We start from the raw sequence: 22,250 nt of genomic DNA, 5'->3' as shown, positions 1-22,250 counted from the left end.
GTTTGCTAAAACAACTGAAATGGAATTACAAAACAATTGTGAACCCACTCAATATTTCCCTATTCTTAAATTGAATTCCTGGAGAGAAATAAAAATACACTGTTCAAAAGTGAATCAAAAATTTAAAATTAGGAAAATTATACATATTTATTATAAAAAATTTTAATTGAGCAAAGAGGAAAAAAATTACTTATAATCTGTGATCAGAGCATCAGTAAGATTTTGTTATGTACTTTCCTAGCTTAAAAAAAATTCACACACAGATGAGCATAATGATGTCCATTCCCATTTATATATTCAACGTATAACTTTCAATTCGAGTTTTCTGAGGGCAAAAAATATATAATTCCATATCCAAATAGATAGGAACCATATAAAAAGGTTCTCTACACATTCATAAGGGACATGCAAATTAAGATCAAAATTAGAAATATTGACATTCACCATAATGGTAACTTACAAATACTAAGTGACTGAGAGGATATGGAACAACTTAACTTCTATACTGTTACTGGGTATGAAAGTTTTGTCAGTATCTACCACAGCTGAACATACCTTGTTTTCTGTGACTCAACAATTCTACTTCTGAGTGTATATCCAACTGAAATGCCTATACGTATATATATAAAGACATATGTGTAGATATCTATAGAACAGCGGTTCTCAAGCTGTGGGTTGCGACCCCTTTGGTGGTCGAATGACCCTTTCACAGGGGTCACCTAAGACCATCCTGCATATCAGATACTTACATTACAATTCATAACAGTAGCAACATTATAGTTATGAAGTAGCAATAAAATAATTTTATGGTTGGGTCACAACATGAGGAACTGTATTTAAAGGGCCAGAAGGTTGAGAAGCACTTCTATAGAAGCATTATTATAAAGACTCTCAAACTGAAAATGCCCATTCTTAAGGGAATAAATAAGTAAATTGTGAAATAATTATTCAATAAAGTACTACAGAGCAGCAATTTTCAACTTTGTTCATCTCATGGCACACATAAACTAATTACTAAAATTCTGCAGCACACCAAAAAATACACTTTTTGCCAATCTGACATACACAAGAAAAACAGATATAATTTCGATTCATTCACACCAGACAGCTATTATTGTGTTGGCTGTCACTTTTTAATTTGACAACCTAAGGAAAAAGAGGTCAGTCCCCTGAATAAATAGTGAGGGATTGGATGTTTTAAAAATTCTTGCAGCCCTAACTGGTTTGGCTCAGTGGATAGAGTGTCGTCCTGCGGACTGAAGGGTTCCGGGTTCGATTCCTGTCAAGGGCATATACCTTGGTTGTGGGCACATCCCCAGTAGGGGGTGTGCAGGAGGCAGCTGATCGATGTTTCTCTCTCATCGATGTTTCTAACTCTCTATCCCTCTCCCTTCCTCTCTGTAAAAAATCAATAAAATACATTAAAAAAAATTCTTGCAGCACACTGGTTGAAAATCTCTGCTATACAGAAATGAGAATGAATGAACTATTACATCTGCAACCACATAGACGAATCTTACAAATTCAATGCTGACCAGGGAAGCCAAAACCAAAAATGTACATATTGTGTGATTTTGTTTAGAGAAAGTTCAAGAGTAAGCAAAGCTTATTGATTGCAATATAATCCATAACTGTGTCTATCTTTCATGACGGGGACTGATTAGTGACTGTAAAAAGGACATAAAGGAGACCTAAGGTGCTGACAATATCCTGTTTACTCATGGGAAGTAGGTTACTCTACAAGGTCTGTTCACTTTGAGAAACCTCAATGAGCTATACATTTAGAATTTGCCAAATTTTCTCATGTGTATCTTTGATATTAATTTTACCTTGTAAAAATATGATAGGTGAGTTAATAATATAGCTATCAAGTGTGGGATGAGAAGGTATGTAGCAGTGAGCTGAGTTCTCACCTTTCGTATCAGGTTGTTTTTAGGTGTTGTCTAAAAGTAATAAGTCAAGCAACAGAAGCAAAACCATAATGTCTAAATTATTGGTGATAATCATAATAAGATTAAAATAAATAATTTTAAAAGATTCCTTTTGCAGAGTGGGATGAAGGCGAAGGGATGGCCGAACTGCTCATCATAAGTTTCTAAGCTATTGCTTACAATTATAAAACTTATTAAAGGAATTACCAAACTACCAGAAATTCTCTTCAGTTTCATAAATATTTATGACACATTTAAATTATGACAGGTACTGTGCTGGGGAAACAAAGATGACTAACACATGATACTTTCCTTCTAGGAGTTCACAGTTTAGTCATGGAAATAGATGCTTAGGTAGACAATGTTCTTGCTTTTTCCATTTTATTCTTCCTTTTATAATACATATATTTAAAAGACTGGAAAATATACACACACACACACACACACACACACACACACACACACACACATAAAACTGCATATAACCCCAGCAACAAAAAGTCTTTTCAGTCTTTTTATACAAATATGCCTCTATTTTCTCAAACATTTATCTCAATTATGCATGTTTCCTACCAAACAAAATATATGGAGAACATTTTTCCAGGCCTTTAAAAGTCCTTTCATTAACTTAGTAATGGTTGCCTAATAGTCACAAAATAAGTTAGCCCCCATCAATGGGACCATCGACTCAACCTCTGAGGTTAGATAAAGCTTCTTAGTGAAGATGACACATCACTGAGGACTTATCCAGTTGCGATAAGGCATTATTGCCATAAATAAAGTAGAGTGAAACTCTTAACAGCCAAGGCTTTCCTTAAATCCACTCATCCTATATATGCCCACCTTGACCTCATTTTATTGGGCCCATATGCACCATGGTGTTCACAAATTCAGGTTGTTGTTAAGATGTCTTTACACTGCCGTTTAAATTCATCATTTAGGAAATTGTTCTCACTCTGTTTTCTCTCCCATCTGCCACCCATGACCCAGTGTACTTGTAGCAAAGAGTGGAAAATTCCAGGGCAGTGAGTAGGTGGGAGAGAAAAGGAGGGCAGCTAAGATTACCCAAAGGCTGAACTCTGGTCTCTTTTTAAAACTGCAGAAAACAAGTCCCTGTGTAGAATGTGAAGACACTGCCAAGTATTTGGCTAAAAAAATCAGCAACAAGGGCCATACATAGTTTGCCAACTCCTGAACTATTTATTCTACAGGGTACCTATTCAAATTTCACCAGTTGTTTTAATCATGTCCTTTAGAGCTATCCTCTTGCCTCCAATCCAATCCAGTTTCCTGCACTGCATTGAATTATCATGTCTCTAATCTAGAAAGTCAATTCCTTAGTCTTTCCCTGACTTCCATGACCTGGACACTTTTCAAGATTACAAACTACTTCTTTTGTAGAAGGTCCTTCAATTTGGGTTTTTCTGATGGTTTCTCACAAATAAATCCAGGTTATGCATTTTGTCAGGATACCAGGGAATTGATGTTGTGTCCTTTTCAATGAGTAAAATGAAGATAATATGTTTGTCTGATTACTGGAGATGTTGACTTAGACCATTTGTCTGCCAGGCTTTTCCCACTGTAAAGTTACCTTTCTCTGCTTCAATAAAGAATTTGTGAAGAGGGGGGAAAAATAAAAAGAAATCAGCCATGACATTATACCTCAGAAAAGCAATATTGCCCCAAATCCAGAGAAGTGGAGAGAAAGAAGGGAGGGAGAAGAAGGGGAGAAATGGCGAAAGGGAGAGCAGGAGAGGGGAGGGAATAGAGAGAGAGAAGAATCTTCTTAGATCCCAATTAATTGGGTTCCTTCAAAGACCTGATATTAAGATGAGATTTTACAAAATGCATTTTATGTAAAACTCCTACAGAAAGAAAAAGAGCCTCCCACAGACTCAGCAGCAGGCCTAGCATCCTACTTAAAGAATCATATGCATCAACTCTGCCAGGAGTAAAAGGAAAATCATTCCCAAACTGACCTGGATAGAGAAGTTAGTTCGAGTCAAACTTTGATAGCAGATGGAATGATTTGGCCTGACACTTTCACACACTCTTTGCCAATGTGAAAATTATAACCAGTGACAAAGAGGCAATAATAACTTTGGAAACTGAAAAACTGTGAGAGCTAGGGTTTTCTTTTTTAACTACTGAAATTAGAAGCATTTTTCTACGTTGAAATGAGACTTTGAAATTATGGTGACTCAGACGTAGACGAGTACTTACCAACAACACGTATGAATGCTACAATTAATCCAGTAATTCATTTTATTGATAGTGTACAATTAAGATGCTAAATGATCTGAACATATTACTTCTTTTACTTTAAGTGCTTTACACACATTATAATTAAGCAAAGCAAAGTTAAAACCATACACATAATTAAGGAAAGTAATGTTAAAATAAATGAAATAAAATTGTTCTCAGTATTCAGTTTAATCTTCATAAAAGACAATTACATATTTTTACAGATGACAGGGCTTCCAAACCCTGAGCTCATAAGTGTTAACAGAGCCTGAAATCGGCGTTTGATTTCTTCGACTTGGAACAGAATCAGTTCTGTTCTTTTCTTTACTGAGTATTTATCATAAATAGAAGTCTCTTCTTCCAAATAAAACATTTAAGCATCAAAACTCTTGTGTTTCTACAACCATACGGAAGAATAAAACTCTATTTAGGATTCACCAAGAACCATTCCACAGTAAATTGTTAAGTGAGAACACATTTTTCTTGGGACATTTTTGGCCTGTTGGAAGGCATTCCATTTTTTGAAAATTTAGAAAGAACATATACTTACGATGCCGTTGCAATGACCTGGTTATTATTTAACAGGAAAGAAGGAAAGGGAAGACTAGATATAGGCATGCCATTTATACAGCTTTGCCAAAAGCTGCATTTAACATTCTCCAGGCCTGCTCCCTGCTGACCAATGGGGGAAGGGACTGGACAACAAACGCATGCCCAGTAAAGGCCAGAGTGACGTGGGAAGGTGCCTACCCATCTGCCAGTCATACCTGGGATCAAATTAGTGTCCAGGATGGGCATGACCACTGCAAGCACGGGAAGCCTGAATATTTAAAACTTCCAAACAAAGGGGGTTCGCCCTCTCTTGCTTGGCTCCAGGGTGCAAGACTTCTATGACTCCTGTGACCGAAGCTGCACCCGCCTCAGCCCATATGTTCCCTGTCCATGTGGGACTGCTCCACACTATGTACTAGTGGGCTTTAATCTGGCCTAAATACTGAACTACACCCGGCTGCGTCATGGAACGGAAGCTCTGGACACTGGCCTTGTTCCTGGCTCTGCTGAACTCACAGCTGCGCCTTTTCCAGGACTGTCTGAAGGGGCAGGGGACTTTGGAACCCGAGAAATGTAACTTCACATAAATAAAGCCTTCAATATCCCATCCTCCCCTGTGAGTCTTAGAAAACTCATTTTCTTAAGATACGCAAGAACCTCACTCCCAAGAGCAATAGGGGAGTTTGATTCTCCCGCAGCACTTATACATACTTGCATTTATTGACTATTTCTTTTTTATTTCCACCAAAAACCACTCTTTGCTATTTAAGAGGTTTCTGGAAAACCTTAAATCCGAGTACTTTTCCCCAAATTTTATTCCACTGAGCATGTTAAAAATTCATGATAACCCTTTTCACCCTCATGGGAAAAATTACCATAAATTCATTGCCCACTGTGTTTCACAGAAATATTAGGCACTTTAAATAAGTATAGTTATATTTACTTTTTAATTACAGTTGACACTCAAGATAATATTAGTTTCAGGTGTACAACATAGTGGTTAGACATTTATATAACTTACGAAGTGATCACCCCATCAAGTCTAGTACCCACCTGGCACCATACATAGTTATTACAGTAATATTGACTACACTCCCTAAGCTTTACTTTCCATCCTTGAGACTATTTTTATAACTGGAAATTTTTACTTTTTCATCCCTTTCACCATCTTCACCTTCTCAAACTAAATTAACCTTGAGTAAGACACTATTATGCCCATTTACATATAAGGGAACTGAGTCTCTCTGGGAATTATGTATTTTGCCAAGTCCACAACAATGAGAAAATATGGAAGTCAGGATCCAAACCTGGAGGTGTCTGATTCTGAAGTCTGTATTTTTAATTCAACATTACATGCCTCCTATATTTCCACCCTAAGTTTAACCCTATTCTAGTAACTTTTCCAAAATATTGAGGCACTCCTTGTTATTGGGTGTTATTGGGTGACTTTATAGGCATAGTGTTCACATTTTCCATAGAGAAATGATGGCATATAACTTGATAGAGAATTTTAATTCCAGGGTGAGGTTGAATTGAAATTAATATGCCAGTAGTTACTAATTTCTCATAAATATATGAAAAAAAGAATTTGAATTGGCTCTGTCCTACAATATTCAGTAGGACAGATGCAATAACAGGTTGGCCCATTTGCACTAATGTGTCCATCTTGATGCTAAAAACATAGCTCCCCGGGCATTGAGATTTGGGTACAAGGACAATTTGATAAATTCAAATAGACGAATTACTCAATGTTAAGTTAGGAGGGGGGTTGTTTTTGTTGCTTATTTGTTTTGTTTACATGTTTACAAAAACTAAAACCAATTATTTCACCCAGGTCCTGAGCTTCTAACCTCATTGCTAATCCCAACCCAGGATGGGAATAAGGACAAAAATCTGAATATCATGCAGAATTGGTCTGTCATGAATGTTAAGTACATCATCTCGCAGTTTCTCAGCCCAGGTGTCAAGACCTTCTTGGGCTTTTTGCTGGTGTCTGCATAGGCCATTCCATCGTCAGCTAATGATTATTTAGTGCAAAACCCTGTCTCACCTTTTGACTTCAGAATATCTGACCACTGACCACCACAGGCCTCTTCTAGAAAGTGAAGCCCATCCTCTCTCTCTACTTTTTTTACAGTAGAAAGCCCATCTGCCACCCCCATGTACCCTCAAATTCTGGGGAACAAAGTCTTCTATTTCACCACACTCTGAGAGCGGTTTTAGGCAGGGGAAGACTCTGCAAGTAAGTAGGGATTAAATACTACCTGACCAAGAAACTTCATCAAAACAGAAGTCACATAGACTGTCTGTGTATCACCCAGCTCTTCTCAGGATGCAGCGATGACTAAGAAGAATACCTGTTTCGCTCTGGGACTTCATTTGTTTCTCGAATGGTCTTAGGGGTTGGGAATTGGAGCCATATTCATCTTAAGTTTGCTCAGGAAATACTCAATTACATTTCTAATTACTTTCTCAATACTTATAGTAATATAAATGTCATATTTGGTAGCCTAAAACTCATTTTAAATGATGGTTTTGGAGAAGACATAAAAGCTAACCGATTATAATAGACTTATTTTTTAAATGTATTTATTATTACAATAAAAAATAACTATTAAACTATAACTTTCTAACTAACTTTATGAATTATTAAACTTTCATCATAGCTCTCAAACTATACATAGCTATTAATACAGATCTGAATCAAGTACAAAATAAAAATTTGTCATGGCCAGAATGGCAGATAACAGATGAAGTGTGGGTCAAAGGAGCTTATTTTTCATATTACTATTTTTTTAATATTTTTAGTCATATGGAATCAAAATGACTGCATCAGGAATGCACCTCGTGACAAAGTGGCTGCACCAATATGTTTGTATCAAAAGAGCTGTATTGATGTGGCCACATAAGCAAACTCTGCTCTAATATAGGATATACAGACTGTAAATATAGATTTAAGAGATGAGCTCCTCCATCATATTATCTCCCATTATATCTGGCATTTTTCTCTTCAGCCTTGATGCATGCCTTGGTGTTTGGAAATGTGACGGCGATCATACAGAGGATGTACTCCAGATGGTCCCTCTATCACACTAGAACTAAGGATCTGAAGGACTTCATACGTGTCCATCACCTGCCCCAGCAGCTCAAGCAGAGGATGCTCGAATATTTCCAAACAACCTGGTCAGTCAACAATGGAATAGATTCCAATGAGGTAATGTTCATTTCTCATGTTGACATTTTCAGGCAGAAGGTAAAGGCAAGGTGCTCTCGTGTAGGTCTCAGAAGTGAAAGACGCACCTACCAACTTCTTTATCTCTTTATTTTTTAAATCCTCTAGAAACCCAATCCATCTTCTTCCATCTGCCTTGGCTTGTGTCTCCATGCTGCCATTTTAGATTGACCAATGACTTATACTAATTTGCTCGTTTAGTCAATCAGGTGGACTTATTTTCATTCTTTTTAACCTGCTTTGAAAGGAACCAATTCTTATGGCAGTTGGATGGTGTAATTTGGAATACAGGGTGGGGCAAAAGTAGGTTTGAAGTTGTTTATATAAAAAATACAATAATTAATAAATAGTAACATAATAAACTCTGTGTTTTATATATTCCCAACTGTAACCTACTTTTACTCCACCCTGTATTAGATTAATTAAATGAATGTTTGCATTTAAAACCAATAGCAACCAAAAAAATCATGCTTTTCAGCAAAGGTATTAGCTGTGGACTTCCAGAAATACCCCACACCACCACTGTAAAAAAAATTATCAAATAAATTAAGCAAACATTCCACCCACCACCACCATACCAGTAATCAACATTTTTCATGTGATTATTTGGTTTCTCCTCTCTTCCTATAATCGTGACACCACATTCTATAACTTCTGCCTGGAGTTGAGTCTTTTTGAGAAGCAAGTCACAATGAGCTATATGATTTCATTTTAGAATCTTTTATTTATTAGTTTATTCTGTTTCTCCAGCCTTCTTATCAGCTTGTTATTCCATAGCACATAACTGGGGTCACAGTCATTGAAAAATCTCTCCAGGACTATACATACAGATATTTCCTCTTCTGAACTCTGGTTGGTCAAACAATGGGAAGAACATCCCTATTGTCTTGCAAAGTAAATCAATTAGACTTACCCCAACTTGATTTTCTCTTTCATCTTTTTTGATAGCTTCTGAAAGACTTTCCAGATGAGCTGCGTTCTGACATCACTATGCACTTGAACAAGGAAATCTTACAGTTGTCCCTTTTCGAGTGTGCCAGCCGGGGCTGTCTCAGGTCTCTGTCCCTACACATTAAAACCTCTTTTTGTGCTCCGGGCGAGTATCTGCTGCGTCAAGGAGATGCTCTGCAGGCCATCTACTTTGTATGCTCGGGCTCCATGGAAGTTCTTAAAGACAGCATGGTGCTGGCTATTCTTGGTAGGTTGGAGTTGAAAGCTCCATAAAATTCTACTCTGGACCATAAGTTAGAGATGAAGGCTGGGGGGGAGAGGAGGGAGGGAGGGGGTGGACTGCCATAGATTAAGAAAATTGTAGCTGCATATGTAGACTCAGGATTTTTCTTCATATGGGTTTAAACCACATATTGAGTTTATACTGCGTTGTGTTACATCCGCCATATTATTTGATTCTTGTTAAAAATCCAGCTGTATAACGATTACTCCCATTTACAAATGAATAAATAGTACTTTAGTATCACAGATAGTAAGTAGTCCCCCTATCCAAGGGGTTATGTTCCAAGACCCCCAGTGGATGCCTATAGAAATATACATATATTTCTATTCATGTGTTTCCCCACAAATGTAATGCCTTTTCATCTTAACTAAGCATTTATCACACTCTGTGGCCATACATTACTTTTGCAATTTGAGGTGTAACAGCAAAACTAGCACAAATTTCTTTTTCCTTTTTCCTCTTTTACAATTCCATGGACAGACGCTTCCTTCTTATCACAGAGTTTAGCAACATTAGCATATGATTTTCCCGCCTTGTTGAGTGGAGAACTTCTATGTTTCACTTTACGGCTTGTCGTTGGCATATCCAAAATTGCCTGCATCACTACTGCTGTACATTGGGGTCATTATTAAATAAAATAAGGCTTACTTGAACACAAGCACTGGGAAACAGTGACAGTCAATCTAATCATGAAGACAGCCATAACTTACTAACAGGCACGGAGCGTATACAGTGTGGACACGCTGGACGGAGGGATGATTCACATCCTGGGTGGGAGGGAATGAGACTTCATCATGCTACTCAGACCGGTGCACAGTTTAAAGCTTAATGACAGCTTATTTCTGGAATTTTCCATTTAACTTTTTCAGACCACAGTTGATCATGTGTAACTGAAACTGCTCAAGGCAAAACCTCAAATAAAGGGAGGTGAGGGTGTGTGCGTGGTTACTATGGTAAGAAAAAGAATATAATTCTTTCTGATTCCTGAAGCCAGGTTATTAATCATGATGTATACGGCCCCTTGGTAAAATAGTTGGTCAGTTTTTAGAGGCAATTTAAGTATCTTTATGGAGAAACAATTCAGAGAAGAACATGAACATTAAGTTTTATCTGTGCTAGAAGTAGCGCAAAAATGATTATGCATTAAGGGTAAGCTCTCAGACCTTAGTTCTCTTTTCCGTCTTGCAAGATGGCGGGTGAAAAGAACACCGAGAAGCCTGACACTAAAGAGGACCCTGAAGCCAAGAAGGCTGATGCTGGCGGCAAGGTTACGGCACCTAAGAAGGGAAGCCCCACTGCAGCCCAAACCCCATCCTCCTCAGAGGAACTGGCAGATATTCCCAGTCGGCTATGTGTTCCCGAAAGGCCATGTACAAGAGGAAGTATTCGGCAGCTAAATCCAGGATTTAAAAGAAAAAGAAGGAGAAAGTTCTTGCTACTGTCACAAAACCAGTGGGTGGCGACAAGAACGGTGGTACCCGTGTAGTTAAACTCCGCCAAATGCCTAGATATTATCCTCCTGAAGATGTGCCTTGAAAGCTGTTGAGCCACAGCAAGAAACCCTTCAGTCAGCATGTGCGGAGCCTGCGGGCCAGCATCCCTCCTGGGACCATTCTGATCATCCTCACTGGGCGTCACAGAGGCAAGAGGGTGGTTTTCCTGAAGCAGCTGGGCAGGGCTTGCTACTTGTGACTGGACCTCTGTCCCTCAATCGAGTTCCTCTGCGTAGAACATACCAGGAATTTGTCATCGCCACCTCCACCAAAATTGATATCAGTGGGTGAAAATCCCCAAACATCTCACTTGATGCTTACTTCAAGAAGAAGCTGCGCAAACCCAGACACCAGGAGAGTGAGATCTTCGACACAGCGAAAGAGAAATACGAGATTACAGAACAGCATAAGGTTGACCAGAAAGCTGTGGATTCACAAATTCTGCCAAAAATCAAAGCTGTTCCTCAGTTCCAGGGCTACCTCCACTCTCTGTTTGCTCTCACCAATGGGCTTTAATCTCACAAACTGGTGTTCTGAATTTCTTATAAGAACCCGATTAAATAACAAAACAAAAAAAAGAATAAGCTCTCATTGCCCAGCCGGTGTGGTTCAGTGGTTGAACATCGACTTATGAACCAAGAGGTCACAGTCTGATTCTCAATCAGGGTACATGCCGGGGTGGTGGGCTCAATCACGGGTAGAGGGTGCAGCCGGTTGATGTTTCAATCTCCCTCTCCCTTCCTCTCTCCATAAAAATCAGTAACAATATTTTTAAAAAGAATAAGCCCTCATAAAAGTTATTATGCTTGGTTTTTCTACCTCTAACTAATGCCTGTTTTCTCTACAATCATTGTAAACCTGCAGACTCTGGATTCTAGCCAGTAAGCTTCAAGGCAGAATAGAATTTGGAAGAAAGAAGAAAACTAATACTTATTTAATCCCTAATATGAGCTGGGTGTTTTATGTCCATTACCCAATTTAAACCTTGCAACCCTCTTATGTTGGTGTGATTCTCCCCACTTAGGTGAAGAGATGGAGGCTAGTGAATGGTGAATACCCATGTGTTTCTTACTGCTTCCTGTTAACTTCAGTTTACCTCTTAGCAGAAGAAAGGTAGGGTTTGCTTTCAAAGTTCTGGCTCAATTTTTGACTCACCATGTTTTATTCCTTAATACAAAGACATGGAATAGCAACTCAAAGAGTTGATTACCAGCCTGGCCAGTTCATTATCAGCGTTAGAGTGAGGCTCAGTATGGGTGTGTTTTTTTAAGAGAAAATTTAACACTCTTCCTGCCCACTTCTCAACTTTGTGAAGTTAAAGGCCAGTCATTCTATCATTCTGTGATTCTAAAGAAAAAGTGACAGTTATTTTTAAATTTGCTTCAAACACTTAACTTTAATCATAAAATACTTTTCCCTGTACTTCCTTAGTACCACTGTAACTTTTATAGCCTGCCTGTTGACATAGCCTGCTTTGAAAAGGGCCTATATAGGGTGGGACAAAAGTAGGTTTACAGTTGTTCGTATGAAAAATAATACAATAAATAACAAGTAATATAAGAATAAACTCTGTTTTACATACTCATAACTGTAAATCTACTTTTACCCCACCCTGTATGTTTTTTTCCAGAACCCTACGGTTTGCTATACATGTAAGCAAAAAAGATACATCATTTTTAAACATATTTGTGTATTTCTTCCATAATTGTGGCGATTATTTAATTTGGTAACTAGCAACAATTCTAGGAATGGAATATGAATGTATCATCCATAACATTAGGGCACAATGGCACAGATTTGATGGCATATATATAATAATCATCGTTCATAAGACATAATTCAATTGAATTTTCTTATTTTTTAAAACTTCTACTTACAGCTAAAAGACTTAATCCATTCCCTCTTCCTTGTGGCCCCAATTTCTTCCATAAATTGTGTTTTTCATGATTAGCATTTTCACATATTTGCTTCTACCATGTAACTATCAAAAGTGTTTTAAATGCAAATTGCCACATGACCATTCTAAACACTAGAATGTGATACTGGAACTAAACCCAAACAAAGATAATAAATGATTAATATTCTGTCTGTGTGGTTAACATTATTTCAATAGAGGTTAACTCTTATTTTACCTATGGTAATATTGTCTCATAGGGCCAATTCAAATGAATACTGACTTTGATAAACTTAGGCACAGGACTTCACATTTGATCTGTCAACATTTAATACATGTTCACGCTGCCAACAAAATGAATTAATATGTAATGTTGTAGGGAAGAAGTATCACCAAACAGCTGTCAAGCCATAACTTATTCAAACGACTCCATTGTCCAAACAATACACAGAGGCATTTCTTAACCTGCAGCCTGGAAGGCAGCTGACACAGAGGCAGGGATTTGTTCCGGGGATAGAATTTGTTTGCCTTGTACACCTTCATTTCATGTCCCGTTAATTGTGTTTTCCCACCAATTTCTTCATTGTTGTTTAAAAGAAAATAACAAAGCGCTGATAAATGTGCTCTTCACAGATGGCACTAGTCTGCCTAATTAGAATTAAACATAAGTTACTGCTCTTACCTGGATGGTTTGTAAATGCATCTCATCAACTTTTTTCCCCCAATGAAAGCATAACTGATTAGCAAACATCAATAATGGAATTCTGAAAAATGTAGACTGTAATGGACCATCGACATCTTTCTCTTGTTTTAGAAATAAGGATATCAAAACCCAGAGTAATTAAGAAACTTAGATCTGGGTCCTGAATCTAGACAGTAAGACATCACAAGACATTACAGTTATTGAGAGTGAGAATCATGTTAATTACCAGTGCCTGTTTGCCAGGGCTCAACCTGAGGCCCCACACATATGCCAATTATTTCATAAATATTCATTGAATGAATAAATAAACTGGAATCTTCCTTAGCCTGCCAAGTTTGGCAAGATGGCGGTATTGTTTTTATAACTAGTCATTGTGGCTGAAAGAGTCATACTGTGGTAGCTCAAGGTATGAAAGTATGATGACCCTAAAGATACTATAGACACCAACTGCTTAAAAGAACATGTCAATGCTCGTTGTAGCAAGATAGTACATCATGATCAATTTTCCTTATAGATCCAGAACTTAAAATGTTGCTGTATTCAAGGCATCCTGCCTTTATTTATATCTGGCATCAGTACCCAACATTGAGTTTTTAGATTTCTAACAAAATGTGCAAGAAACAAAATTTCCAAGTTTAGCAGTATTGGTGATGACAATGAATCAAACTGGAATTCTTCAGCACCATGTGGCTGTTCATTCCTTTACTGTCTATAAACAGATTTTAGTCTTTTTTCTTCTGCCATGTAGTCTCAATTTCAAGGTTTAAATCTAATATTAATTTGAAGATAATACTTACATGTAATTCAGTCATTTTAAAATGCTCAACTTTATGCATGCATACAAGTCCTTCGGTTGATCTCTTACCCCCCTACCTCCCACCCCCGAACCCTCCCCGGCCTTCTCGATGCAGTTTGACACTCTGTTTGAGGCAGCTCTGCCTCTGTATCTATTATTGTTCAAAAGTTTATAATGTAAATATGTTTTATTATCTTAGGTATCCATGGCTAATTTTGCATGTTGCCTTTTACTGTCAAATTCTGTAAAACAGACTTTTGTTGACGCCTACTACCTTGCAGGGACTTGGCTTCCAGAATTTCTAGACACAATAAAAATAAAAATTTTAAAGTTAAATTAACTGAATGGGAAATAGATGGGGACAGTTTGTGCTATGGCATTCTGAAGGTGTTATTTGCTTGGTGATTTTTGGTTGGTCAGTTGTTGGTTATTGTTTCCATGTGAAATGGAGAAGCAAAGTGACCACAAAAAAGTGAAAGTTAAAGTCTAGGCATGATGCTATGTGAGGACAAAGCAAAGATGCAGAAACTCCTAAGTTGCAGCCATGAACTTAATGCCACTATCCTCTGTGAACTTGGTCATATCACCTCCGCTTTTAACCTAAATTTGTCTAGGAACTGAATGGATTTTCTTTCCTATTCCTCATGTGGGTGCCGAGTGCATTAGTGGCTATCTAAAAGAAATCTGAAGCAGTAATCAGCTTTTTGTTAGCACTTATAGCCATGCTCACCTTCCTGCTAAGTTAAACTGAGTCAAATCAATTCAAAGACTTTAAAGGTTCAAATAAATTGCTCAGTATACTAGTATCTAGTCAACAAACTCAAGGAAGCAAGCTAGTTCTAGGCAGGTAAATTCTGATAGGCTTGGGTATTTTAGGCAAAATAGCAAAGGTTGAAGTGGGGGAGAGCACAGATAATAGGAAACGTAGCATTAGATCCTCCCTCTCTGCAATGGCACAAATGAGGAGCTTCTTTTTGATGATGAAAATTGAGTTTTTACACTGTCACAGAACATTAGAACTAAGAATTGTGTTTTACATTTCTATGCAGTAGGTTTCATTGTCTATAATGTCCAATGGTTATCTTGCCTCCCAATTCTGAGAAGCAGGATGGAAGACTCCTCCTCCAACATCACCTGTCTGGTAGACACATTTAGAGATAAATTAAATAAACTGAGTATGTTAGAAAACTGATGGTAATGCTTATATTATTTTCCAAAGTGTTGGAATCAAAATTACTAATACACCTCTTGATGGTCTTAACCTCAGAATCACTGAGACTTTTTACACTCAGAAAAATCTCAGCTATTAGAATTTCCTTTGAACGGTTAAAGCAACTGTGACAAAAACGTCAAATGGTTTGTCTAAAGTCTCTTACTGAATCCTGTGAGGGACCTGTCGGAAGCCCATCTATGACCTACAATTCCTAACTCTTGGTCTCCTGGCCTTTCTCCCCTACAACAGTAATCTCAACTAGGACCAGTTTTCCCACCAGGGAACATTTGTCAATGTCTGAAGATGTTTTGGGTTGTCACCACTGGGGATGGGGAATGTGAAGTGTTGCTAAACATTCTACTATGTACAGAATACCCCCCCAACAAAAAATTATCAGACCCCATATCCCAGACTACTGGGGTTGAGAAATCCCACACAGATAAGCTTTCCACTTCTCCTTTTTGTGTAAGCTCAGAGAAATGAAGAAGATATGAAGTTACTAGTCTGAAGCTTGTTTTCTTTAAAGTGATATGTCTCTTTTTTCACTGTTTCAAGGGAAAGGGGATTTAATTGGAGCAAATCTATCAATTAAGGACCAAGTGATCAAGACCAATGCAGATGTGAAGGCTTTAACCTACTGTGATCTCCAGTGTATCATCCTCAAAGGACTCTTTGAAGTGCTAGACCTGTACCCAGAATATGCTCACAAATTCGTGGAAGACATTCAGCATGACCTCACATACAACCTTCGAGAAGGTCATGAGAGTGATGTAAGTCTCACTTCTAATTAATGCTGAGACCTAGTAACATGGGCCCGGGGTCATTTACAACAGTAAAGGCCCGTGTCAGGATAAAGTCTCTGAATGTATAAGGTATGACTAGTTAGCCACTGGTTGAGCAATTAAATAATGAGCTACAAGTCCAACCTCATAGTCTAGAAAGTACAATGACTTCTCTTTAACTCAGTTTCTTTCTTATTTTCATGTGCTTTTAACTAGAATCAATTTCAATAATATAATATTGAGCTAGAAATGTGTGATTTCTAAAGTTTTGGATAGAGTACATGGAAATTTATCGGAAATATATGGGTTCAGAGTTTGCTATGTTTGTAATTGTTCAGCACTCCACTTGCTAGACATGAATTTTGCCTAAAAATCATTATGCTGTTAATCGATACCAAAAGTCTATCTTAAAATGACTAAATATGCATAAAAGGATTCAAGCCAAAGATTATCACACTCAAGACATAATGAACATTTTCTGAAATTATATATTTGAGGCATGTTTCAGTTTATACAAACAGCTTTCCTGTCCAAATATGTACTATACTGCATCCTGTGATTAATCTGATCATGAACATGACTTCATTAGATGTGTGTGAGAGAAAAATGACTTAACAGCAATGATTGTTGAAAGGCAAGCCGGAGCATGCATAGCATTCTGTAATAACAAAGGCCTTGATCTGCTGTCTTGAGCTTTGTCCCAGATATTGGCAATACTCAATTGCTTTCCTAAAGGCTTAAGAAGCTATTGTTTTGACTAACCTCTCTTGTGCAGACATTTCGTTAGTCATTAATATTTTCCACTTTGAAAAGTAGAGAAAAAGTCCAAATTGTGTATTAGTTCATCTGGGTTAAGGATTGCCATGACAGTCAATACACTGAAGTTCAAGATCACCTGTTTTGAGTGTGTGCTTCTCTCCACTGACGATAGCAAACAGCAAAGGAGGCATCAGTATTTATTGGGAACCTATTTATGCTAAGCTCTCTGCCTGCCTAGAGCATCTCATTTAGGACTTAAAATGACTTTTTAAGGTAAGAGTCAATCCATTTTTTATGGAACAGAAAACTGATGCAGAATGGTTAATAACTAGTATGTGATCACCGAAATTTGTAGGTGGCAGGGACAGCGTATTATTAGCACAAGTATCTGTCATTTTAAAATTTGTACACTTTCTACTAGTTATGTTGTCTCTCCTTCTTGAAGACACTTTTCATCTCTTCCCATTCAATAGATCAAATTTTAAAGTTACAAGTGCCTTTTGTGCTCTCCGTGACAGCCTAACGTGAAAATTATTTTTGGAGAGTGGAGGTGGTGAGCTAGAGGGTAGAAGCAACCAAATGGGGAAGAAGAAATGAGAGGAGAGAGAAATAGCCAACACTTAGCATAGACAAATGTGACACTGGATCTCAGCACCCACTTTCTTTCTATTTGATTACTTTTGAAGGATCCTTACCTTTGATCAAGTATTTTACCCTTTTTTCCTATTTGCTGAGACATTAATCATAGAGATTTGAAAACTTTAATATCTGAATCGCTTATGGGACTATTTTCATTATCTGTTACTTCTCTTGGATGTTGTTGTTGTTTTGTCATTTGATCCCTTTTTATGGGCAGATGCCATAATTTTGTTTAACTGTAGATGTGGTGTATGAAAGAACGTGTATAATATTTTCCGCCAAATCGGGTTCTGCCCTCCGCACACTTAACTCGGGAGCTGGCTAATGCCTCATGGACCGCATTGATGCAGCTGCCTCCTCTTTGGGATTTCACTCCTCAAATCCCAGATGCTTTGGTATACCTGACCTTCATCCTCTGTCTCCTCTTCCACTGAGATTGCTCCTTTCTAGTCTACTCTGTTCCACTTCACAATGAAATAGCGAATTCCCTCAGAAAAAATACCTGGGTAAATATGGTGCTCATGTTAGTGCTTCTCTTTCTCAGGGATCACAGCTCTTCCAGTCTTACCTAGATGCTTAGGGTTAGGGTTAGGGTTAAGGTTAGGGTTAGGGTTAGCACTGCTCTCCAGTGTTTTCCAACAGTTATTTTATTTCGTCCAGCTTTATAATTATTTTTTCCTGAAGGGTTAGTTCAATGTAAGTTACTTCAATATGGGTGGAACCAAAAGTTTAGCTTCTTTTCAGAGGGCTCCTATGGGCTACATTTTTAATGGAACTGAAACTTCTCTCTTTATTGTTTTGCATTTCCTAATATTTTATCACTTGAAATTTCCATGTAGATGGAAGTGTCCCAAAAAGATATATACACACTTTGAATAGTTATAAAATCAGTGTCTATTAACATACAGTTCATTTTCAAAATTTCAAAGAATCTACAGAAATGAATAATTTTTTGTCAATGCCTGTTTTCATACTGATGACTGTTCTGGTCCAGGCACAGCTGATAAAGCAAAGCAATGGAATTGCAAACATCAAGAATCATTTCATTTGTTATTTGTGTGCCCTCAATTCATCAACTGTTGCCAGTTTTGTACATAACTTTATTTTTTATGTATCCCCATTAAAAAAAAGTCTAGTGGCACTTTAGGATAAATTTTATTCAGAGTTTAGTCTGGCTTCACCCATTATTGCAAAACAGTTAAACCTGAAAAGGAGTGGAAATTGAGTTATCAGCTGTTAAAGTGTGCATACATTATTTTGGGACACCCTATGTATTCAAGATCTTGGGATGCTAATCCTTCTAAAGACTAGGTAAATTTGGACCATCCTTCCCCATAATCCATGGGGGGAAGTCTGTGCTCTTCCTAAGCATAATATCACTTTTAGGGGAGGTTATATTCTCTCTGTCTGCAACTCTGACCTGGTGTGAGACCAATGTGGAGCCCAGCTCTTCTTAATTTCCATGCACACACAAGCAAAAATATCCAATCACACAGGGTTTGGGTGGGTGGAAGCCTTTGTTGAAGTTTGGTCAATGGATTCTAGAAGTAAGAACATTTGCATAATAGAAATGCAAATAATAAAATGTATCTTTTATATATATCTCTATTCTTAAAAGTCATGGGGCCACTCTGTCACATTGTTTAGCCCTTTATTATTGTTCTTGTCTCTCTCTTCTCCTTGCTTCTATGCATTCTCTCGATCCCCAAATTCTCCATCATTTCTGATACATATTAGCTTAACTATGTCTTTGATTGTCCTGTATGTTTCTTTTTAAATATATATATTTCAGGGAGGAAGAGAGAGAGGGATAGAAACCTCAATGATGAGAAAGAATCATTGATTGGCTGCCTCCTGCGTGCCCCACACTAGGGATCAAGCCCACAATCTGGACATGTACCCTGACCGGGAACTGAACAGTGATCCCCTCATTCATAGGTCGACATTAAACCACTGAGCCAGGCCAGCCAGCCTGTCTTTTGTCTTTCTAATTTTGCCTTCTAGATGTCACCTTTTTACCCCAAGTAGCATATAAACTACCAGGTGACATAGAGAATTACCAGAATATTTGGGATAAAAATATTGATATTCCACCCATTTTGAAATAAATATCCAAAAGCATTTTAAGAAATAGTCAAAAATAAAATATGCATGTAACAGTAAGATATGACAACTAGAACTGTGATAAATTACATAACATTAGAATGACAGCACATCCAATTCTCATAGGAAAAACCATTAAAATGCATAAAATATTTTCTAAGTTTGTGAAAAGTCCAGCTAACACTGCTTTGACCTCGTGCTAATTATGCATTTTGTGCACCCAGTGTATTTTCTAGATTTGCCCTGATTTGTATCTCCTGAATGGCCATTAATGACAGAATAATTGTGCATTTCTTTCTCTGCAATTTATGAGAAATATGCTTCACTGCTTCTCATGGTAAACCCTTTAAAAATTATTTTAGCAAAAAATCATGTTGGTTGTAAAATTTTTCGTTTTCCATAACACAAGAATTTTGAATTTGTGATAAGCAAATAAAATAATTCAAGTGTATGTAAAATATCTGTTGTAAAAATTAATGATACTAATACACTGGTGATCAGATATTGACATGGCTGCACATACACATCTTATGTGCTTTACACATGATAGACGCTGACTTCATGGTGGGGCGGTGGTTGTGGAGCAATGAATGGCAATCGTTGTTGAAAAAAAAGATGTTTTCCAGTTTTACCTTACTGAGGGGTTTCTCAGTGATGAAAGCCATTATATTTTAACCGTGTTGACTTCCTTGTTTTTTTCTCAATTTTCCATTTTTGTCATATAATCTGATCAGCATAAGAAAATAAAGTCTCCTTCCTCAGTCTCCCCACCTCTTTAATATATGGAGGAATATTTCTTCAGTTTCCTGAGGGTCAGTGAACTCTAGGTGAAGGTCTTTGAACTCCTATCTCCAAATATATCACAAGAGGTTATAATGAAGTTCAGAGAAGGTGTGTGAAGCAGAGACAAGGGAGTCCCTGAGGACCATCCACTTTCAGCAACTTTTCTTCACTCTTGACATATTTGATGGATGGCACTCAAGTGGTTTATGGTGCCCACCCCATAGCAGCTCAAAACCCCACCATTTATCATAATATTGCAACCCCCTTCCACCAACAATATACTCTCTATATCTATACCAAGCACCAAGCTTAAAGTGTAGTTAAAAATATTACATCCTTCAGTCTTGACCCTCAAGTTAAACAAATGCATGCATAAGCATAACTAATTGCCAAAACTCTGGAGTAGTCATATGCATTAGTTAAGACATAAATAAATAAGCATAACTGAATGTAAAACTTAAATATGAATGATGCTTGAATAAATAAATGGAAGAGTCAACTTGCCCTCACCAGCCCATGAGAATTGCATGTGTGTGTGTGTGTGTGTGTGTGTGTGTGTGTGTGTGTGTGTGTGTGTGGTGGGGGCAGGGGGTGGGTGTCATGGTCTCCCTGACCATGACAAATGAGAAGTGATATAATGGTTCTCTTTGCCTCTATTCTTATTCCCTTGCCACCCACTTACCTCAAGGCTAAGGAGCCCTCTTTCCGAAAACATAAATTGGATCATATCATCCTGTTACTTAAAATATTCCAATGGATCCCCATGGATTGTTAAAATCCAGACATCTTACCATAACTTTCAAGATCCTGTACATCCCAACTATGCCTGCCTTTCAAACTTCTCTGATGCCATCCAGTGCCCAGCACTACACTCCAGAAAACTCACCTGTTTTCCCTTCCTTACGCATGCCATGCTCCTATCTGCCTCTCCTACCTTAGGGCCTTTGAATTGCTATTCTTTCTCTCAGGAATGCTACTCCCTTGTCTTACCTCTCCAAGTTATCCTCTGTCACATCATCTTATTTATCTTTTCCGTAGCATTTAGCAAAATCTGAAGTTATTTTATATGTATATTTTCTTATTCGTAGTCAGTATCTCTACTAGAATGTCTTTTGTATAAAGGCTTTGTCATGTTCTATTTTATATCCTCTCTGCCTAAGCCAACTCCTAGTGCAGAATAAATATTTAATACATATTCGATGCTTGAATAAATAAATGTCAAAAAGTTTACTTGACCTTGGTACCTACATGGAATTTTGAAAAAAATGAATAAAGTCTTTAAGGAAGCAGCCTAGGTTGCCAGTAAATGGAGTCTAAAATGAAAAGCTAAGGGAATTTAGAATTATATTTCTTAGAAGTAACAAAGCCAAAGAGAGTGTTAATAGTAGAATTTGAAAGAACAAATTGAAAGAACAGCTAAATTGAAAAATAGCCATTTTTCACTTCCCCTAAGTTCAGGACAAGAGGTTTTCAAAAGCCACAGGACAAATTTAAGCTGAATAATAGGGAGAAAGCTTTGCAATATAGATAGTGTAATTGTGCCAGATAGTTTGATACAGTAGGATGTGTGCAGACGAAAAAGAGTCTACTTTTAAACCTAAACTAACACTCACTTTTTGGTAGAAATAGATGAACTATTACAACACTAATAACCCCAGAAAGTAGAGAATCAATACTGTCAACCATTAAATTGGGTTGAAGGCAAAAAAAAGAAAAAACCAGCCTGAGAATCCTGGTAAGTTTTGGAGCAATTCGGAATGAGGACATCAACTGTAGGCAATAGAAATCCAACTCAGAGCATTAGAGGCAAAGATTTCTTGTAAGAATTCCAAGTATCTCAGCAACACTTTCTTAGAAACCAAATCACACACACACAGGGGGTGGGGGGAGAG

The 22,250-nt window shown here is 37.6% G+C and overlaps 1 protein-coding gene and 1 pseudogene across 1 annotated transcript in view; both read left to right on the top strand.

The window, feature by feature from the left end:
- Window positions 1-22,250, top strand: part of KCNH8 (potassium voltage-gated channel subfamily H member 8) — a 272,605-nt gene that overhangs the window by 213,119 nt on the left and 37,236 nt on the right. Inside the window, exons 9-11 of the mRNA XM_006770167.2 lie at window positions 7,742-7,941; window positions 8,908-9,157; window positions 15,848-16,062. Coding sequence (XP_006770230.1) covers window positions 7,742-7,941; window positions 8,908-9,157; window positions 15,848-16,062 — 665 coding nt within the window. The remainder of the gene's footprint in view (window positions 1-7,741; window positions 7,942-8,907; window positions 9,158-15,847; window positions 16,063-22,250) is intronic.
- LOC102755681 lies at window positions 10,362-11,223 on the top strand (annotated as a pseudogene).

The sequence above is a fragment of the Myotis davidii genome, unplaced genomic scaffold (genome assembly GCF_000327345.1).
Source record: "Myotis davidii unplaced genomic scaffold, ASM32734v1 scaffold962, whole genome shotgun sequence".
In the NCBI taxonomy this organism is placed as follows: domain Eukaryota; kingdom Metazoa; phylum Chordata; class Mammalia; order Chiroptera; family Vespertilionidae; genus Myotis; species Myotis davidii.
The sequence above is the reverse complement of the archived record's forward strand: the minus strand, read 5'-3'. Positions and strand labels throughout refer to the sequence as shown.